This window comes from Coenobita brevimanus, chromosome 72 (assembly GCF_032717465.1).
Source record: "Coenobita brevimanus isolate Jiangsu-jjx chromosome 72, ASM3271746v2, whole genome shotgun sequence".
Classification (NCBI taxonomy): Eukaryota; Metazoa; Arthropoda; class Malacostraca; order Decapoda; family Coenobitidae; genus Coenobita; species Coenobita brevimanus.
In genome coordinates this window covers 18,152,133-18,173,803 of record NC_137025.1, presented here as the reverse complement: position 1 = coordinate 18,173,803, position 21,671 = coordinate 18,152,133, and the positions used below count along the sequence as shown (strand labels likewise).

At 43.0% G+C, this 21,671-nt stretch overlaps 1 protein-coding gene across 1 annotated transcript in view; it reads left to right on the top strand.

Moving 5' to 3' along the window:
- Positions 1-21,671, top strand: part of LOC145407060 (uncharacterized) — a 175,733-nt gene that overhangs the window by 89,086 nt on the left and 64,976 nt on the right. Inside the window, exons 7-8 of the mRNA XM_080278084.1 lie at positions 14,495-17,130; positions 18,101-18,316. Coding sequence (XP_080134210.1) covers positions 14,495-17,130; positions 18,101-18,316 — 2,852 coding nt within the window. The remainder of the gene's footprint in view (positions 1-14,494; positions 17,131-18,100; positions 18,317-21,671) is intronic.

The window sequence follows — 21,671 nt, the reverse complement described above, 5'->3', positions numbered from 1 at the left end:
GAACCAGCAACCTTTCTTCCCTGCTGTACCCTTTCAAGCACTTCACCCTCCAAACCTCCATCCTTACTCATCACACTACCCAATTACTTAAACATACTCACATTTTCCAATTCCTCACCATCCAACCTCGCTGTACATTCACTGACTTCACCTCTCTCAAAGACCATCACTTTACTCTTCCCTACATTCACCTTTAGATTCCGTTTCTTACACACTCTCCCAAACTCATCCACCAAGCCTTGCAGCTCCCCTTCGTCTTCACTCAACAACACAGTATCATCTGCAAACACCAGTACAGGGAGTTTTCAAACACTATCCTCTCTCACCAGGGCCACTCCAACATCCACTACCGTACCTTGTACCTCTTTTATTGCCCCATCTGTGTTCAGATTGAACAACCATGGAGACATGACACATCCCTGTTTCAACCCAACTTTCAAAGAGAAAAATTCACTTAGTTCACCATCCACACGCACTGCAGCCTTCGCACCATCGTACGTACTCTTCACAGCATTCAACAACTTAATGAAATTATATTTTTAAATGTAAAATTAGTCTTACTGATGTTTATTTTTATACTGTAATTTAAATAATACATGCATACCTCGGTTTAACGATGCAATTGGTTAAGTAAAAATCCGTCGTTAGGCAGGGTATCGTATCTCGGCGTAGTTTTCACATTTTTTTTTTTTTTTTTATGTGTCCGACTCTGGGCATAGGCTTCACAGCGTGCTATCAAGGCCCAGCAGTCCTCCTACATACCATACACCTCTACATGTCACCACTTCGGCGTCCATATTGAATACATGCTAGGGCTGTCTCATACAGGACTGGTGTATTGGTATTAGCGGGAGTATTTTTACGACATGTTGGCGGGTCTTCTGGTAGATCAGTAAAACCTGATTTAATGAAATTAAAATCCTTAAACTGTTCCCTGCCCCAGCCGGGATTCGAACCTGGGTCAGTTAGGACTGCAGGCCACCTCTCTACAAATTGAGCCACCGCCTCCCAGTTAAGTATAAGGTTGCAATTTTGAGCCTTGTGTTTCCCCCCCAACCAAGTCCTAATAAATCCACCCAAATGAGTCCAAAAAAAAGCTTAAAGCCAATGTAAATGGTCTAACAGCTGTGAAAGAAGCCAACCTAAGCCTAAAGCAGTGTCTGTCTCGCTTGTACCCAGTCAAGGTCACTGGAGAAAGCGATCTCTGACTCGTATTCAAACTCGGTATAGAAGAAGCAGCAGCATTGTATACAATCCCTCCATCAGACGGTCTTGGGACAATTAAACAGACAACTGTTATGCATAATAATGATGTATGAATGATGCAAAATCGTCCAAGTTGGGAATTTTTGTGATGGAGAATCGTTGATGTTTTGATGGGGTATTCTCTTGATGGGGAATGCAATCGATGATGCAATTGGGAAAGTGTTTTCAGTGGTGCCTCTTTGTGTCATTTTTGTTACTGTTGTGGTTGCTGAGCTCCTTTTTATTTTTTTCTCTCTCATTGTTTATTTAGAAATTCCTTTGTATTTTCAAAGTACAGGTATTTTCCCTTGAACAACCCAAATGTAAACACATGATTTATCCATCGATGATGCAATCGGGCCAGCCTTTTCAATGGCCTCTCATTATATCGTTTTAGCTACTGTTCTGGTGGCAGAGCTCCTTTATTTTCTTCTGTTTTCCAACATTTATTCAGAAAATCCTTTGTATTTTCAAAGCATTTTTCCTTGAACAGCCCAAGTGTAAACACATGATTTATCAATGTCACAGTGTTCATCAGTGCATGAAACATATACCCTTTAAGGTTTTCAAAATTAATAATATTTATTTAGAATTATTATTATGTACTGTATTCCATGCTAGATTAAATTACAGTTGAGTGGTCTAGCACGAAATATTCTTTGAGTCGCCTAGTTGTCCACACCGTTTTGTACTTTGTCTGATGGGCGAGAATCTGTACCCCAATTGACAGGTCACACATTAATCTAAGCCCAAAAACAGCTTATAAATCAACCTAAACACAAAATTTACATCTAAAATATGATTAGAATTGTTAAAAAATATCAAAACCCATCGCAAAACCGGGGTAGGCCTTCAGTAGGCGGGGTAGGGTGGTATTTCTACCCCATCACTGTTAAAACCCATCACAAAACCAGGGTAGGCCTTCAGGAGGCGGGGTAGGGTGATATTTCTACCCCATCACTGTTCTGGGGTGTCGCATCGGGGTATCGTAAATCGGGATTTGTTGTACTTGAATATGAAACATGCATAGTACTCCATCCATCCATCATCTAATTCTGTGTTGCCCCATGAGGAGCATAGGAGCCCGTGGCTAGGCAAGTTGGTCCTGACATTTAAGATGAGAGTGACCAGCCTCACTCATCCCTGAGTGGTATTACATGAGCAATAAACCCCAACCACCCCTTGGATATAGACCTCCACTGGCTCAATCCGATTGGACTGCCTCAATAACCCACTAAACCACCAGGAGCCTTGATATGGTTACCACCCAGCATAGTAAATGGTTTCCTGGTGTACAGGAAACCATTTGGCATGTCACTCAGTGTAGAGTCACCCATAGGTAGAAAAAAGAGGAAATCATGAAGGAAAGAAAGACAGAAGAGGGAGTGTAAAATGCAGAAGGAAGTGGAAAGAACGAAGGAAAGAAAGACAGAAGAGGTAGGAAGGACGAGAGGAAAGGGCAGACACCCAAAGCAGCACTATATCAAGTGAGTGGATGGTGAGTGCCCCCACCTACCACTGACACATATAGTACGTCAAACCACATTTCCTGCCATATCATGCACACTTTTTTTCCCCAGAATTTTGCGTCTATAATCACCCTTTGCATTTTACGATAAAGGTCATGGTTTTGGGAAGGTCTACAGGTTGAGGTGACTGGTACCAAGGCCACCAACATTCAGAAGCAAAGCACTCAGTGACCTTACTTACTCTTAATTAAGATTTCAATAATGGAGACTTTGATAAGTGTGTGTTATGATAAATACATCATAGATAAAATAGTAAACTAAGCATTCTGTGGGTTAGATATGGACACACATGGGGCATGGAGTGATTGCATCACACCAAGTGCATCAGAAGTTTGTAAACAAAGGTCAGCTGATTGCCTGCTTGCAAACGCAAGGCGACGGTGAAAGATTTGTATACAGTAGGGTCTCCCAGTATACAGTACAATAATATGGTCAACAAAATGCACCGCATATTGGAAATTTTGCATATTAGAAACCATTGAATCAGTGGAAGTAAATATATATGGTCAACACCTCATCATATCTTTGTCAGTGTCAGTACTTCCCCATTATTGACTATCATTTAAAGAATTTTGCTCAAGAAAGATATTAGAACAATGAATGTAACGTGCTAGGTAGCTTTTCATATGTATAATTGCGGGATCAGCAACCTTACTGTGCCTATCCATTTGCTGGCTTCCATAAGCCTTGGCAGTTCGTAAAATCTTTTCCTTGTTCTTGAGAATGTTCCCCACTGCCGATTTACCAAAGCCAAGTTCACATCCAATGATTGAGGTCCTTTTACCTTGCTTATTCAACTCTATTACCTACGTTTTCAGCTCCAAAGTGATCCTCTTTTTCTTGGAATGAAGCCATGGGGCTATGATGGAACAGGTAAGAGCAGGTCTTGTAGAATGCTAAAAGCACCACAGTGTGCAAGTGCAGTGGGGGCAAACACAGATGGAGAGTCATGAAACATGAGAGGCGTGGTGAGGGAGAGAAAAGACGGAAAATCGATCAGCCATCTGGCTGTAGCATTGCATACTATCATTTTGAACTGGAACACTGTTTTGCCCTTGCTTTCATACGACAGATTCGCGTTTCAGAATCATTTTGTGTATTAAAAAATTTATTTTTTTCCTGAGTCGAGTTCACATGTTAGGCATTCTGCATATTGGGAGACATGACAGGATTCATGTATTTCTACTTTGAGTTTTTTTTTTTTTTTTTTTTTTTTTTTTTTTTTTAAACAGAACAGAGGAAGGAAAAACAAATGAATAAAGAACAACTAATCCATACACCAGATTACTAGTGTCCTCTGTTCATAAAATATCTGTAATAGTTAGACTTGAGCAGCTGTAGGTTGAAGTTTTGAGAGAAACAACTCTGGGGAAGTGAGTTCCAGAGAGATGCAGTTCGGGTAATGAAAGAATTCTGATTGGCAGCAGTTCTGCAATATGGCTGAGTGACATTCCAGTCATGAGCGCTACCAGATGCCCGTGTAGCACGAGGGAAGGCATGGAGAGGTGGCACAATGGATGCAACTTCATATGAGCATTTGCTATAAAAATATTTGTAAAATAATGCAAGGGAGGCAACATTCCTTCTTACCTGTAGGGGAGGTAGTTTATTAGTAATAGCAGGGTTATTAATAGTTCTAACAGCTTTGTTATGAATTTTGTCTAGTTGTTTTAATGCAACCTCTCCGCATCCATTCCACAAGGGTGAGCAGTATTTAAGCTGAGAGCGCACATGACTCTTATAAATTATAGCTAACTGCTCGTCAGTGAAGAAGTTACGAACTCTGTACAATAATCCAAGTTTCTTTGAGGTGGTTTTAGCAAGTGATCTGACATGAGAGGTCCAGCTGAGGTCATTGTTGAGGCATCGAGAATTTCAGTACTTTTGGAGATGGGAATATTTGTAGCATTGAAGGTAATATACAAATCTGACAATACCTGTCGATTAGTAATTGTACATACAGTATTTAGTTTTACTAGCATTAAATGAGACAAGGTCGTTTTGTCCCCAATCAGTGATCGTAGATAAGTCTTGATTTATGGAGATGGCTGTGCTGAGTTAAGAGTTGGAGATATCAGACTTTGTAAATGGATGTCTGAGTGTGAATGAACTTTGAAGTGTTGAGTCATCTGCATATGAATGGATGGGATTGTGGGTGACAGATAAGAGATCATTAACATGAACCAGGAACAGGGTTGGCGCCCGAACTGATCCCTGTGGCACGTTGATGTTAATTGAGTGGAAATTGGAATATACATCATCTACTTTTACTCTTATTTTTCTCTCATTGAGATATGAGGAAATCAAAGGAACAAAAGACTTTAGTCCATAGCAAGGGAGTTTGGTCAACAGGGAACGGTGCCATACTCGGTTGAAAGCTTTAGAAATATCAAAGGCTACTGCATGAGTTTCTCCATATAGTTTGATTGATTGATGGATGGTATGAGTCAGGAGATTGAGTATGTCAGTGGTGGATCTTTCATGGCAAAAACCTTATTGTCTATCACTAATTAAGTTGTTGGATTCAAGATGTTTAACTATGTGCTTATTAATTAAAGTTTCAAATACTTTACTAAGAGAAGATGTGATAGCTATTGGTCTGTAATCAGAGGGGTCAGAGGAACTTCCTTTCTTTGGAATTGGATGGATATTGGCTTCTTTCCATGAATTAGAGAATGAAGAAGTACGTATGCATAGTCTGAATAATTTAACAAGAACAGAGGCAAGTTCTGAGGAACACTTTTTCAAAACAATCGGTGGAATTCCATCTGGGCATAGAGCTTTGTTGGTGGGTAAATTGTCTAGGATGGATTTTACATGTCTGTATTGTAAGTAGAACAGTTTAGGGAGAGTCAAGTTCTAGTACTGGGACATTCTGGATGACTTCCTCTATGGTGGAATTTCTGGTAAATGTACTGGCAAAGATATCTGCTTTCCCACGTGGGTCATTTGTAATTTGCCATCTGAAAATTTTAGTGGGGGAATGGATGATGACTTGTTAAAGTTATTATTGAAAGAATTGAGAGTTGACCAGAATATTCTATTGTCATTAGGGTTGTTAAGTAGTTTTGATGCATGATTTTGAAGAAAGTTTGATTTAGCGAGATTTATTACAGCTTTTGCATGGTTTCTAGCAATTTTAAATTGAGAGAGTGATTCAGATGTTTTTTATTTCAAGTAAGAGTTATATGCTAATGACTTTTGGACTGTTACACTGGCACAGTTACTATCAAACCATTTTGGAGAATTTGATCTTTTAGTGAACTGTTGACTTGGTATGAATAAATCCATACCAGCTAATATCAGGTCACAAATGTGGGACTGGGTAGAATTGGCATCACTAGAGAAGAAAGACTGCCATGGAATGTCAGCAAGATAATTTCTAAATCCATCCCAGTTTGCCCTATCAAAGTGCCATCGGGTCACTCTGACAGGTTCAGAATGGGGAGGTTTGGGGTGGGTAACTAATGAGGCTTTGATGAGAGTATGGTCAGAGGATTCAAGTGGAGACAATACCTCTATCCTGTATTGGTCTGGATTATTTGTCAGGAATAGATCCAAGAAATGGGCATTATGGTCAGGATTATCTGGTATTCTGGTTGGTTGCTTTACCAGCTGTGTGAGATTAACCCCCCCCCCCCCCATCCCAACGTTTTCTGGGCAGTGGTACGCCCCAGTCTCGACATTTTTGGACCTTTTTTTTTTTTTTGGCTCAAACATCCGCTTTTGGTGAGAAACATCAAAAATTCATAGAGAAATCGCTCACCTGAGGTTTAAAATACTCGATCCAGGTAGGAGTACCTCCTTACCTTACAGGGTTTTCTATCAGGCTGGCTGCAAAGAAAACGAGTTTTATGGGAGGATAACTATTCCACACCACTCCTAAACGGTATTTATTTATTTATTTGGTACAAATTTATATGTAGTATGAGAGTATATTGGTTTTCAAACGGTAATATCGGCATTATAAGCATTGTTTCACTCACTAACTCATCACCATTCCTGACCTTTTTTTGCCACATTACCTGATCATCATTTCTGACTGTTTCTTCCTCTAATGTTTGTCCTCCACATTGTCATCGATTGGGGAATCACTGGCCCTGACTTTCGTACCGTGGCATGACATGGCTTTACTGGCCAGGTCACTGATAACAGGTGAATCGCTGAGAAAAGGTCATGCAGGGGGGGGGGGAGGTCATGCTGGGTTAGGCATTGTCTCTGCCTGGCATCTTGTAGAGGAAGGTGTCCCGTGTATACGTGCCAAAAATCACTCGCGAAAATTGAAAATTGTGCAAATTAGGGACCTTGCAATGTTGCCGCGTTAATTTACGTCTCCGGGATATGAGTGCACATCATGTGAGGATGTGAATTCACGTCTCCGGGACAGGGCGGGTTAAACGATTCTGCAAACAGCTCGCACTCTAGACCAGCATCGTCAGTCCTGGCAGAATGCAATAACCATTCAACATTATGTATGTTAAAATCATCCAGAATGGTAATTTCAGTCCTAAGGGCAAGGTTAAGGTTACTCAGCTGTGTGGATGTGGAATCAAATACTCTGGGTTCCAAAGAAGCACTGGGGGAGGGATAGACTACACAGCTATATTTGGTAATATTTTGACAGTTTATACAGTGAGTAATCAAAACTGGATGAAGTGAAATTTAAAATGGTGTCAGCTGCATATTGAGATTTGATGTAACAACAGGTACCGTCCTTGTTACGAAAGTTTGTGAAGAGATGGTAACCAGGAAAACAAAATGGGGATATTTCAGTCGAGGGTGAGATTTGTGGTTCTGTGAGGAATAGGACCAGAGGGGATGTGGACTGTAGGAAAAAATGAACTGAATTTAAATTGGTACTAACTCTTGGTGAAGAGTAAGGCAACACATTCACATCTCCGCTGACAAGCATGACCGAAAATTGCACTAGTCGCAGCCGGCACGGTCGCTGGATGGCAACCGGGAGGACCCTGTTTTGCCAACCCTACCCTGAGGTACCACCTTGGTAGAAAGTAATATTGCAGCGGCCATTGCTAAAGAAACTGGGAATAGAAGGTTTGATATCTTATGTGCATGTAGTGTGGTGTAGACAGTTGAAGGGAGAGGTATTAAGAGAGTATGCTGGCCTGCTATCTGTGTAAATGAAAGCACTGAAAATGGTTAGCAAAGGGAGATGGTCAGGATCAAGTCCTGAGGGCTGGTGAAACGAGAGCTCCAGCAAAATTATTTCCATCACAATGTACTAGTGAATGTTGAATATGAATAATTAGTAAAATACATTGAATAGATTTTTTTTTTCCTAAATATCCATTCCTAAGTCATGGGTGTGTACTATGTGCCTGTGCACATTATATGGCAGGAAATACAGTAATAATTAAATATCTTTACCGTATCATCGATAAATGAAGCATGTTATTTCTGGTGTCATTCATTTTCATTTTAATCAAAATTTTCGCTACTCGACATATGCTCCACAGGCAGGATTGGATGAATCAGAGAAAGATAGATTTTGGGATGATTTAATACGTGTAGTGGGTGGTATGCGGGATGATGAGATGGTGATTTTGGGAGGGGACTTAATGGTCATGTAGGTGAAGCAGCACAAGGTTATGAAGGAGTGCATGGGGGATGTGCATATGGTCTAAGGAATGCAGAAGGGGAAAGGATACTCGAGTTTGGGGAGGCAACGGACATGATTGTGTGCAACACATATTTTAGGAAAAGTATGAGTCTGGGGGAAATAGTAGTCAGATAGATTATTTTCTGGTTAGGAGGGCCGATAGGAGGATAGTGAGGGATGTTAAAGTTATAGGAAGTGAGGAGTGTGTGCAGCAGCACAAAATATTGATTTGTGATATGGTGCTTAAAGAACAAGTGATGAAAAAGAGGACTTATGTACCTAGGAGGAAAATATGGAAGCTGAAAAACCAAGTAGTAAGGGATGCCTTCTATAGCGTGTTGAGGAGAGTGGTGGCTGAACAGGGGGCTGTAGACAGAGGCATTAATGAACAGTACAGAGCCCTCAAGAACAATTTCTTGAGAGTTACTGATGTAACATGCGGCTGGACAAGAGGACCACCAAGACATAAAGTAACTTGGTGGTGGGATGAGGGTGTAGAAGCTGCAATTAAGGAGAAAAGAAGGCTTTTCCGGGAATGGAAGAAGGGTGGTAGCAAAGAGGAATATTTGGCTGCCAAGCATAGGGCTAGGAGAGAGGTATACAGGGCAAAGTCTGAGTCACAGAGACAATTACTTGATAACCTAAATCATGGGGAAAGGAAAAATATATTTATGGTGGCAGTTCAGGTGAAGAGGGATAATCAGGATATCATAGGTGAGCAGTGTGTGAAGAATGATGAAGGAAGGGTAGTGGTGAACAGTGAGGATATTAAAGATGCATGGAGAGAGCATTATAACCGGTTGTTGAATGAGGAGTTTGACTGGGACAGGGAAGGTTTGGAGCCAGCAGATCCAGTGTCTGGCCCTTGGCCTTTGATTGATACTGCTACTGTGAGTGAGGCAATAGGCAGGATGAGGGTGGGGAAGGCAGCAGGTGTGTCTGGGTTGACTGCCGAAATGTTGAAGGCCTCAGGCGATATAGGGGTGAGTTTAGTCACTGACCTGATAAATAGGATTATTTATGAGTGTGTTGTCCCAGATGATTGGCTGAAGAGTGTAATTGTAAATGTGTATAAAGGGAAGGGTGATGCCCTGGAAAGAGGAAATTATGGAGGTATAAAGCTTTTAGATCACATAATGAAGGTAATGGAGAGAGTTTTAGAAGGTATGATTGAGAAAGAGTGAATATTGATGAGATGCAGTTTGGGTTTATGCCAGGTAGGGGGACCACTGATGCCATATTCATTGTTCGACAGCTTCAGGAAAAATATATTGGTAGGAGAAGGGATCTTTATTTTGTTTTTGTTGATTTGGAAAAGGCCTTTGACAGAGTCCCTAGAGAGATGGTGAAGTGGGCAATGAGAAAGCTTGGCTTGGAGGAGTGGCTGGTTAGGGTGGTTATGGCCATGTATGTGGGTGCTCACACCCTGGTGAGAGTGAATGAAGATTTGAGTGATGAGTTTTCCGTGAATGTTGGTGTGCATCAGGGGTCAGTCTTGAGTCCCATGTTGTTTATCATGGTACTTGAAGCCCTTTCACGTGACTTTAGAAACGGACTCCCGTGGGAGTTGTTGTATGCTGATGATTTGGTGTTGATTGCAGAGAATGAAAGGGAGGTGGAGGAAGGGTTTAGGAAGTGGAGAGATGGTATGGGGCAAAAGGGTTTAAGGGTAAATGCAGATAAAACAAAAGTGATGATATCTAGGGTTGGTGGCGGTACTGTCAAAGATGAGGGAGAGTGGCCATGTGCAGTTTGCCACAAGGGCGTGGGAAGTAATTCCATCTTGTGCGGAGTGTGTGATAAATGGGTGCATAAGAGATGTAGTGGTATCAGAGGTAGACTGCGAGATAATGCTGATTTTATGTGTACGGCGTGCCGGGGTGAGCAGGTGGAGTTCGTCAGACGTGAAAGGATTGAACTTGCTGGTGAATCTCTTGAGTGTGTGGAAGAGTTTTGTTATTTGGGAGACATGTTGTGTGCTGGAGGTGGGGCTGGAGCTAGCTCTGTGGCTAGGGTGAGAAATGGTTGGAAGAAGTTCAGGGAGCTCTTGCCTTTCCTGACATTGAGAGGGCTCTCCCTACGTGCTAAGGGGTCTTTGTATGCAGCATGTGTTAGGAGTGTAATGCTGTATGGCAGTGAGGCCTGGGCAGTGAAGGAGGAAGACATTCGCTGGCTCAGACGTACAGAAATGACAATGATTAGGTGGATGTGCAGTGCGTCCCTGCGTCCAAGGCCTGGAGGGGCTGGGTTTACAATGGAAGAGTTGAGAGGTAGGATGGGACTGGAGTGTATTGGTGTTGTGATGAGGAGAGGTAGATTGAGATGGTTTGGACATGTGGAGAGGATGGGGGATGATAATTGGGTGAGGAAGGTGAGAAGTGTTAATATTGGGGGTGGGGTTATGAGGGGTAGACCGAGAAAGACATGGGACGAGGTCATTAAGTGTGACCTTAGGGTTAAGGGACTGAACAGGGAGGCTGCAATGGATCGTGCAGCATGGAGAGCCGCCATTAGGTGACCAAGGCCGACACATGCAAGCATGTTGGAGCCTTAAAAAACGAAACGAAACGAAACTCAACCCTCGATTTGCCGGACTAAAAGGGGGGGAGACGAGTCCGGGAATCGCAAAAGTCCGGCCGCACATACCATTCCCCGGACTGTTACCATACTTTGTTCGAATTTCCCAATATTGTCCGGCAATTATTCCAATATTCTAGAGCATTCTGGAATGTAGGCTACTTGTACTGACATAACTAACATACACAGTACATAAGATAATAACACTGACACAATAACAATAATAATAACTGACACAATAGCTGTATTTTGCTAACCACAACCCTAAGAATGGGTGTTTAGATAGTTTTTGACGAGAATGTGGAGGGTGTGATGGAAGAAGATCAGAAAGCTAAGGAAAAAGAGGAAAATGAACAAGGAAACACCACAAGGTCAGCCAACCACTAATTAGCTTACCGAGATACAAACACGCAATCTTGGACCGAATTGGCAATTTTAATTGGAAAATATTATAATCTTTATCACCATATAGGTTTGCACACCTAATTATTTGAAATTCAGTCAAAAATTTGTGCTTAATTTAATTATTAATAGAAAATCAGGATTCAGAGTGAAAATTTCTTAAAGTTAGCATAAGTGTTTTGCCTGTAGATTAACAATTTGCCTTGACAGACTTTTGTTTTGTAATAAATATCGATCTACAATGCAGGTACATTTTTTTTTTTACTCATAGTAAATGTTTATGCAAAATAGAAGTCTGTCAAGGCGTCCTGATGATCTGAAGGGGAAATATTTGCTAACATTGGCCAACCACTAATCAGCTGATCGAGAGACAAACAATCATCGAATGTGATCTCGATCTTGGACAGAATTGGCAGTTTTAATTGGAAATTATTTTAATCTTTATCACCATATAGGTTTGCACACCCAGTTATTTGAAATTCAGTCAAAAGTTTGTGCTTAATTTAATTATTAATAGAAAATCAGGATTCAGCAATTTTTTTTTTTTTTTTTTTTTTTTTTTTTTTTAGTGGTAGGTGGTGGCGACCATCATCCACTCACTTGATGTAGTGCTGCCTACTTCTTCCTTAGCCTTTATCATTCTTTTTCTGTGCCTGCCCACCTCTCTTCCTATTTCTTCCATCTTTCCTGTCACTTCTTATTGCTTTTCTTTCCTTTACAGGTGGCTTTACGTTGAGTGACAAGCCAAATGGTTTCTTGTAAGTCAAGAAACCATTTACAACACTTGGTGGTAACCATATAACCAAACCATACGTGCTCCCTACGTGTCAACAAGTGGGTTGGTGGAGGGTTAGTGCCCCTCCCTGTAAAACAAATAGCTCAGATTCAAATGGCCACCCCTTACGGGATTATGGCATCAGGCAATAGATAGATAGATAGATAGATAGAATTGTTTTGCCTCTAGCTTAACAACTAGCCTTGACAGACTTTTGTATAAATATTGATTTACAATGCAGATACATTTTTTTGTACTCAGAATAAATATTTATGCAAAATAGAAGTCTGTCAAGGCATGCTGACAATCTGAAGGGGAAATATCTGCTAACACTGGCGCACTTTAGCTCTGAAACCTAATTTTTTAATTAAGTCATCAAGTACAATTTTTTTTAATTGGATTTCAGATAATTAGGTGCGTATGAGCCACTGTGCCGAAAAGAAATAAAATATTTTCCAGTCAAAGTGCCAATTCGGTATTTAGTCGCATCTAGTCGGGTGAGCTGAGTAGGAATGGATCTCATTACTTTGTCCATAAGAAAATATTTTTATTTATTACATATGAATTTTATTGTGTCGAGCCTTCCTGAAATTTTACTGTTATGCAGTAAACTATTTATAGTGGCATTCAAGTAAGGTAAGTGGCAAATGGGATATTGCCACGAGTTAGGAACTGGTGGGGTGAAGCAGGTTGGTGGCCAAGATGCATTTCATGTTTGAAAATATCTTCTTGTGTGTGTTACAAATGGCCTTTATCAAGTCAAAACCTTGTTAAAATTATAGTGTGTTGTGCAGCACACTGTTTATAGTTTTATATGAAAGAATAACGGCCGGACTTTTGTGAGAATCCCGGACTTGTATGGGCATTTGTCTGGCATTTGATCATATTGTCCAGCCTCAGCCTGTGTCCAGGAATTCCAAAATCTGGGAAATACGGGTCCGCCACATCAAGGGTCGAATGTATATAAAGGGACCGAGAACCGAGTCAGTCCAAGGTCCATTCTTTAGATATGACCAGGACTGAGACTGTCAGTCCATTTTGATTCAGGGGCAGGGACTGGGACTGTTGATCCTCTTTGAGGACTGGGTGCCCAGCTCTTCATAAGCCGTAGAAGAATAGGCAGTTCCGATATGATACCCAGCAAATTTTACCGCGCCAATTTTGATACTGATATTAATCAGCATCTGCTTACTGATTTCCAGCACAAGAGTGTACATATATCATGTATAATGTTGAAGTGAGTGTGCATAAATCAGTCAGGGTGTTGAAGTGTATGTACAGAAGAGGTCTGTCCAGACAGAATCTGACTGTAGGCTCTGAAAAAAATAAATAGCTAAACAGTTGAGCTAGGACACTCCTGCTCAAAGTAGGCCCCTTCTGACTTGACACACATAGCCCAGTGTTCTTTCTTCTGCCTGAAACATTTTCCAGAGTCGGTTTACAGTATCTCCTGCAGGTGCTTCATCACATTTTTCATTATCTCTCAGATCAACATTGTTTATGACATTGGAGTGTGCAAATTGCAGTCCAGACTTTCTGAAGACTGTTAGCACGATGTGAGACTTGGGTGTATGGGTACGACCCTGAAACCAATGCACATTTGTCCCTGTGGAAGTATGCATGGCCATCTCAGCCAAAAATGCACGACAGATCTGCAGCACGGTGAAGTGCAGTCATATGTTGACAATTTTTTTCGATTACCATGGTGTTGTGCATCACGAATACATACCAGGTCAGACTGTCAACAGACATTGCTACCTCGGTATTATCCATCATCTTCATGATGCAGTTCAGCAGAAGAAACCAGACCTTTGTAAAGAGGCAAGTTGGAATCTGTACAAAGACAACACCCTTGCCCATTCTTACGACCTATTCATGAATTTTAGGCCAAGCACGGCATCCCACAGGTCCAGCAGGCTCCCTACTCACCAGACATGGCTCTGTGTGGCTTTTGGTTATTCCCCAAGCTCGAAACTCTACTGAAGGGTTCCCGATTTGAGACGAGAAAAGAGATCATGACAAATACGAAGCACCTGCCGGAGATACCGAGAACTGATGTTTGGTAATGTTTCAGGCAGTGCAAAGAATGCTGGGCTACATGTGTCAAGTCAGAAGGAGCCTACTTTGAGGGGGATTAGTGTCCTAGCTCAACAGGATAACTACTTATTTTTTTTATCCTAAGGTTGGATACTTTCTGGACAGACCTCATACATCACTCAGTATGTTGAGGTGAGTGTGCCTGTACAGTACTGGTCAGTCTGTTGAAGCGAGTGTGCATATATCAATCGTTCATTAAGGTGAGTGTACATGTATCATAAAATATATACAATCATCTTTTGTCCACAGAGTCATACCTGAAGTACGAGCATGTCAAGAGGCCATCATCTGAAGAGCGCCCCAAGAACCCTGCCCCACCTGATGCCCTGCCTCTCCATACCCCTGCCCCAGGCCTTCACCCTCCACCCCAGCCCCGCCCTCTCATATTCTCTCCAGACAACGACTTTCCCGACCCACCCCGCCCACCACCACCACCACCCCCTCAGTTTAGCCCACGGATCAAGGTAGAGCGACACACGCCTGTTCAATTCATGTGTTGCTGTATGAGGAATGAGTGCGAGCGTAGCAGTGGCCACAGTGCCGAGATGAGGCCGCCTTCACATCGTGCTCCTCCCACACCCCAGCCACCTGACCGCCGGCCTACTCCTGCCCATCACCTCTACAAGATGGAGCCACCTTCACCCTCTGCCTCTCAGATCAGAACTCCACACTTCCCCCCACCTGTCTCCCCACGCCCAGGCCTCCCTCTTCCTCCAGCCCAGGCTCCTCCAGTTCTAATTGGCGAAGGACGGGCCAGTGTGGGTGTGCAGACAGAACCACCACCACGAATAATACCTCAGGACCCAGGACACAACAGTCGTCGGCAGTATGTGCCCAACCTGAGCCTGGCCCGCAGTGTGACTCCTCTGGCCACCACTCGAACTGACCAGTCCACCAGCACCCACGACCTGCCCCAGGAACCCCAGCAGCGGGGCAAGGGACGGGGCAAGGGGTGGTGGTGGCATCGGTCAGGCCGACCCAGAAATCACTTGGGGCAGTTGGCATCCATCTCTGCTTCTGTGCGTGAAGTTGAGTTGAGTGGCGAGGCTGGTGTGGCTGTACAGCAGTTGGTGGTACTGGGAGAACAGGAGGCAGAACTGTTACGCCATGCCGACCGCCTCCACCGTGAGCTTAATCGTCTGCTCCGAGAGAAGACTCGCGTGGCTGATGATCTTGCTCGCCTCCATCAGTTGCGAGCCGCCAAACTCCAGCAGCTGCTGCACCATCCCGATCCCCGGCCACACCCACACGACTCTTCACAGGGAAGGGAGGCCGGTGATGGATCGGGAGATGGATTGGGGGCATGGCAAGAGGCTGGGTGTGTACAGTCAACCACTGATACATCTGTTGTATCATCCTCACAGGAGAAGACAGGACGGCCACGTTGCCTCAGCCTCTCACATGCCTCCTCTACTGATTCTAGTACTGAGGGTCAAACTGTCAGGCGACAGCGGTGTACATCCACCTGTCCCCGTCCTACTCCACCAAACACTGACACTGATTATGGCCACCCTCCACCACACCCTAACCTTTCACCAAGCCGATCATCTGACAACTCTGATTCTGACACTGAGAACGATAGTGGTGCAGGTGAAGGTAGCCCAGAAGGCACTTCTGAAGCTAGGCCTGCATACCAGGATGGTCAGAAAGCTGGTGGTCGCACAAGAATGAGCTCCCTCTCCAGTTCAGCTGAAGGGGATACAGAGAGTGAAACACTCGGAGAGAGAGAGAACCCCCAGACCCACCCTGCTTCTCTCCGACTTAGAATGGCACCTGATGTAGGAGAGGCCGTGGTGGATTCTTCCCGCCCGGACCACCCAGACCTTGGTCGTGAGGAGCACAGTTCTGATGAACCATGCCCGGGCCAAGAGGGTGAATCAGCATCCCTGGAAATGGAGTGTGGCCAGGAACCAGTGTCCTCACTAGTGTTGGGTGGCTTGGACTTGGCTAGAGATTCTCTGACCACGCATTCTACCCAGGACGGCTCATCTTGCCAACCTGGGGAGTCTGGCCAAAATCTTCAGTGCTCACAGCCATGTGCATCTAGTCCTGGAACCATCCAGGCAGTTGTGGTACCCCATCCTTCCCCCCATCACAGTACACCCATTCCTCCTCCCCACATACACCAGTCAGGTCACTTACAGGAACCTGATCTAGCCTGTGGTGAAGATGAGGCAGAGGGCAAAGGTAATGAAGCCTGGTGTGGAGCACCATGTGACCGTGAGACCACTGAGGCTGGTGCAACGGACCCCACCCCTACCACTGTCTCACCCTCAGATCTGGAGAAAGAGTCAAGAAGCTCCTCTAGAAAGGCCTACACTACCTCCGTGTCTTCTTTATCATCTTCTGCATCTTCCTCTTCAGCCTCCTCATGGGTAGGGGGGCAGGAGGGTTCCAAGGGAAGGAGTCCGTCCAGTGAGCACTGTTATAGTCTGAGATCAAGAGGGCCACCCCGACGAACACGTCAAGCTGTTAGGAGTGCAACCCCCCCAACAGCCCCTGCCTCATCCTTGCCAGCCCCTGCCAAGACCACCAGGAGAGCAGATCAGCCTGGGGAAGAACAGGATGATGCCGATGACAAGAAGAGAAAGGGCAAGAGGAAGTTCAGGAAGCAGAGGGCCAACAAGAGAAAGAAAAAAAAGGGTTTGGAGAGTGAAGAAGCAAGAGAAACAGAGAGAGGTGAGGAAAGCATGCAGTCTGATCGTTTGGAAAGTTTGGCAGATAAGGATCAGGAGGATGGAGAGAAGCCGAAGAAAGAGAAGCAAGAGGAGCAAGAAGTGGAGATGAAACAGGAAGAGGAAGAAGAGGAGGAGGAGGAAGGAGAAGAGGAGGAAGCGGCATTTATAGATCCTCCCCCTCACCCCTGTGCCGTGCTAGACATGAAGGTTAGAACTCATTCTGTGCTATAGTTTAACCTATTTACCTGTAGATAACCATATTCGCTAATACAGTAAACTCGACAGTAAACTCCCAATTATCCGGCACCGCATTATCAGGCATACCATATGACATTATCTGGCATAGCCAGTGGCTTAGTTAAAATGGTATCCAACATTAAGCATAAAATCTGACATTATCTGGCATGAAGGACCCGTTCTTGTAGCTAAAAGTACAGTATTATTTGGCATGAGACAGCTGTTGCAATAATCACAAAAAAAGAAAATATTGAAAGAAATACACAAAAAGAATGGGGTTATAATTAATGTTCTTTACATAACAGTATTTTATTATTAGAAACGTCTGTTAGCTGTCTTTTGACATTTTAAAGTGTTTTGTAGGGGTTAGACAGTGGATAAGTGTTACAGGGTTGGGAGGTTAGGGGCCCCTAGGGGGGACTTTTGCATAAACTGGCATTTTGACAGTATCCGGCAGGCCTTTGGCTCTATTATGGCGGATGATCGGGAGTTTACTGAACTCATTTATTTCACTCAAGTTGGGTTTTGTCAGTCATTTAAATAATGGAATAGCCAGAAGACGGGATGACTTGCAAAATAGTATGACGACCATTTCTCTAGAGTCAGTTTATTTTCATCATATAAAAATGGGACACTGCCACAACTTGAAAACTAGATCATGGTTAAATGAAATTTGATGGATCCAAATTATGAGATAGCATTGAGTCTCCCTAATTATTAGTGAAATCAGCTTTCCAGTCTGACTACTTTTGGCTATTAGCTGAATGGAAAAGAGTTAAGGATCTTTATCAGGTTTGAAGAGACGTGCTCTAACCTTGTAATTAAGGATCTTTATCAGGTTTGAAGAGACATGCTTTAACCTTTTGATTCATGCTGTGTGTAATTATTAGTTTTGTTTTCTTCTTGTGATATCAAAGTTGACTTTATATCTTGATGTCAGGTGGTGCGAGGGTTCCTGATGACAGCATGTAGTGATGGGACAGCACGGTGCTATCACCTGGCATCGGGCCAGGTTGTGGCAACATACACTGGCCACAATGATGCTGTCACCTGTGTTGGGGCCCTAGTTTGCTCAGATCACACTCCAGAGCCAGCCCCCAGCTTCAAGGTTATCACTGGTTCTGCTGACAAGTCTGTCTGTGTCTTCAATGCTCAGGTTAGTTTTGGGATTGATGGCTGTACAGCATACTGTTAAGGAGGGTAACATTGTTGAGAGTCGAGGGGGTTGTTTGTGTTTACATCACCTTGCTTGTGTTTTGTGTCTTGACACTTCAGAAACATTAAGACACTACACACTACAGAGGTGAAATACCTGTGTTTTAGATCTCTTGTTCCCATTTCAGCATAGGTTGTGATGATGATGAAATGTAGTGTAGGAATTTTATTGTGTTATTTACTCAAACTACAGTAAGGTGTAAATGTATTAGGGTCCATACTTTCATAGAGTGCCTAAGAATATTTGCAAAAAATTGAAGAGTGAAGGTAAAAAGTGATACCATATATTGTATGAAGTGAGAGAATGGTGTTGTTGCTGCTTAACACCAGTCCACCTCGCCATGCAGACCCACCAACCATAGGTGAGCAGCTACCCATCTGGGATCATCCTATAGGTTTCTTACACTGTTAATGATAGTTCTTACCTAATTGTTCTTACCTAATTTTATCTTGACAGGAATGGGTCAAGCTCGTACTCTCCCCTGTATTAAACCATTTTTATCATCCATGTCCTTATATTTATGAATAGTTTTGGCACATAGTATTTCATTTGGTACCATAGTGCATTCCACTGGTCAGTTGCCCTATTTGGGAAACTGAATTTCCTTACGTCTTTATCGCCTCTCTTTTTATGTGCAGTCAAGTTGGCCATGGTGCGGGCTTCTCTGGCAATGTTTTCTATGACACGGCAAGGTTCCAGACCCCCCCAAAACGAACCACGCGCATAAACTACCTATGGCGTGGGTACGGCAAGGTTTGAAATGCTCTGGCAAATTTCCCTGGCGGCACACTCCCGTGTTTCTAAACAAAGAAAATGGCGACCACTTCAGCTCCATACTACAAGTGCTCCAACTGTGGACTTTTTTCTCTCTTATGAGGAGGTTAAACTTCACCAAATTCATTGTGTTAAGTAATGAAACATTGAATATTCTCTGGTTATTGTGACTAGTTTATAGGTTTGTTTGTAAAACCACTATGAACGGGTTAGTGACAACGTGCCTATCTCTAAGCTAAGGTGAAGTATAATGCCTCCCATCATCATCACGTATATGAGAATGATTATTAATGTGTTAAATGTGAGTTTTGTTGACACATGAGCATACAAACTTTATCAAATAAACTTCTTCAGTCATTGCTTGACCAGGCAGCCTCCGCCATCTTTAATGTTTTGGTCGGTCACCTGATCTTTGTCTACTTGGCCGAGCTTTTTTTTTTTTGCTTGATCTCCAGTGCATGGTATTGCCCAAGTAGACACAAGGCTGATCACCCTTCTGTTTTTTGTGCCTATTGTTACATGTAATACATTCATTGACTGATTGCTTTGGGTGAACGTCCAGAACCAAATTCCATTTTTCCCATAGGTTTAGTTATTTGTATGGCACGAGCTTGGTCCAGAACCAAATAGTCGTGCCTTAGGTAACTTGACTGTAGTTTTTTGCAGTATCCTCTTGCTGATGCTTCCCCGTAGGTTATTTATTCATGTTCTGTATTTCCCGGTTTATACCGCGTACTGGCCCATAACATGCATGCTAGTTTTCAAGAGAAAATTTGGAAAACGTCAAGGTCTAGGCCTAGCCTAACAAGAACATGAGGTTGCAGGACGTCCATGTACAATGACGTTTCTTGGGATACTTGCTGTGCTGCTGTTAACAAGATTATTTCTTTACAGACAATAGCACTAAGATGTACTGGTACCTATATCATTTCATGCTATATCTTTGGAGAATCTGAAATTCCAAGGAGAAATTGTTGAACCACTCAAAACAACCGCCATATGGCATTCATTTTGGCCTGACACACCAGCTACCAAACTGCTTACCAAGGCTGGCGAAAATTCCGTTGTAACTCTGACGTCATATTCCGCCGTTCTCTTTCCTTAACCCCTAAAGTCTGCAATTTGTCCAACCCACCCACCCCCTGAGCCGCAAAAAAAGGGTGTTTTTTCAAGTATTGTAAATGTCAAAATTTATGACATATATTTCAAGAGCAAGAATTTACACACCCAAAGATCTAAGTCTCGTCCAGATTGACTGAGTACAGGTAGTTCTCACACAGCAGCACGGCATAGAAAATAATAGTTACTTTCTTAGCCTGGTGAGAGGCGGTACATCGCAGAAAATGGCCTCATTACGGCGACTCACCTGTCAAAACTCACATTGCCTAACTAAACCTGAATAAAATAATATATGCTGAAAAAAACATTCCTGGAAAAAGAAGTTTTCATGCAAAAAATAGAAATGATACATTCATCAATGAACTCAGTACTACAAACCTGATAATACAATATCATGATATATCTGTAACATAAAGGTATAACACAGCTTTATATGTGTAAAAATGTTTCACTTACCATAGGAAAACAAATAATTACAATGCTAAAGGTGTAAAAAGCAGTGACATAGAGACTTAACCCACAGAAAAATACGGTAATGCATAGTAAATTTCCAGTAATATACATTACATTGGGCTAATAACATTCACGCATATTACTATACATACATTAGGTATTGCTACAATAAAAGCAAAGTCTTATTTTAGGTTTTTAAAGTGCAATAAAGTCGGGAAATGAATCCTCATTTGATGCATCATGCAAGAGTGTAGGGGAGTAACACGGAGCAGGAAAGGAGAAAGGTGGAGGGAAGGTGGGGAATCTCCAGAGGGAGGAAGTGTAGAGTGTGGAAATATCACCTTTATCTGCACATTCGAGAAGGAAGGAGAAGTGGTGAAGGATACGACTCACCGCAGCCAAGCCAGGGGGGTAAAGTGAGTGGAGGGGGGGGAGGAGGGGAATCACTGCTACAGCCAAACCTCACCTCTATACTGTAGTGGCAGTAGGAAGGGTAGAAAGAGTGGGATACATCACATAAGGCATCGACTGAAGGGGTAGGCAGAGGGAGAGACAGGGCAGGGATGGCTCATCCCCCACTCTGTTGGTGGGCTGGAGCCCTCCTCCCTCCCTCTTAACTCATAGCTGGGATGATCTTGGAGTAGATCACATCAAGTAAGAAGCGGGAGAATTTGAATGCAGTTTTTTATTGCAATTTCTCTACTGGGCATTTTAGGCCAGGGTGTCAAAGTAACGCAAACCCCCACAGGGCCGTTTAGGACCTTAGGGGTTAAAAGCAAGGGAAATTACTACTTCTTTACAGATACTCATATAACTTCATTATTTATGATATTAAGTTTAGCAGACAAATCAGTTTAGGAGACGAATTTCCTAACTGAGATGGGTGTAGCGATGTAGCACAATTGTTTAGCGAGCTTTAAAGTTGAGCATAGCGCTTTTGAAGTTTACT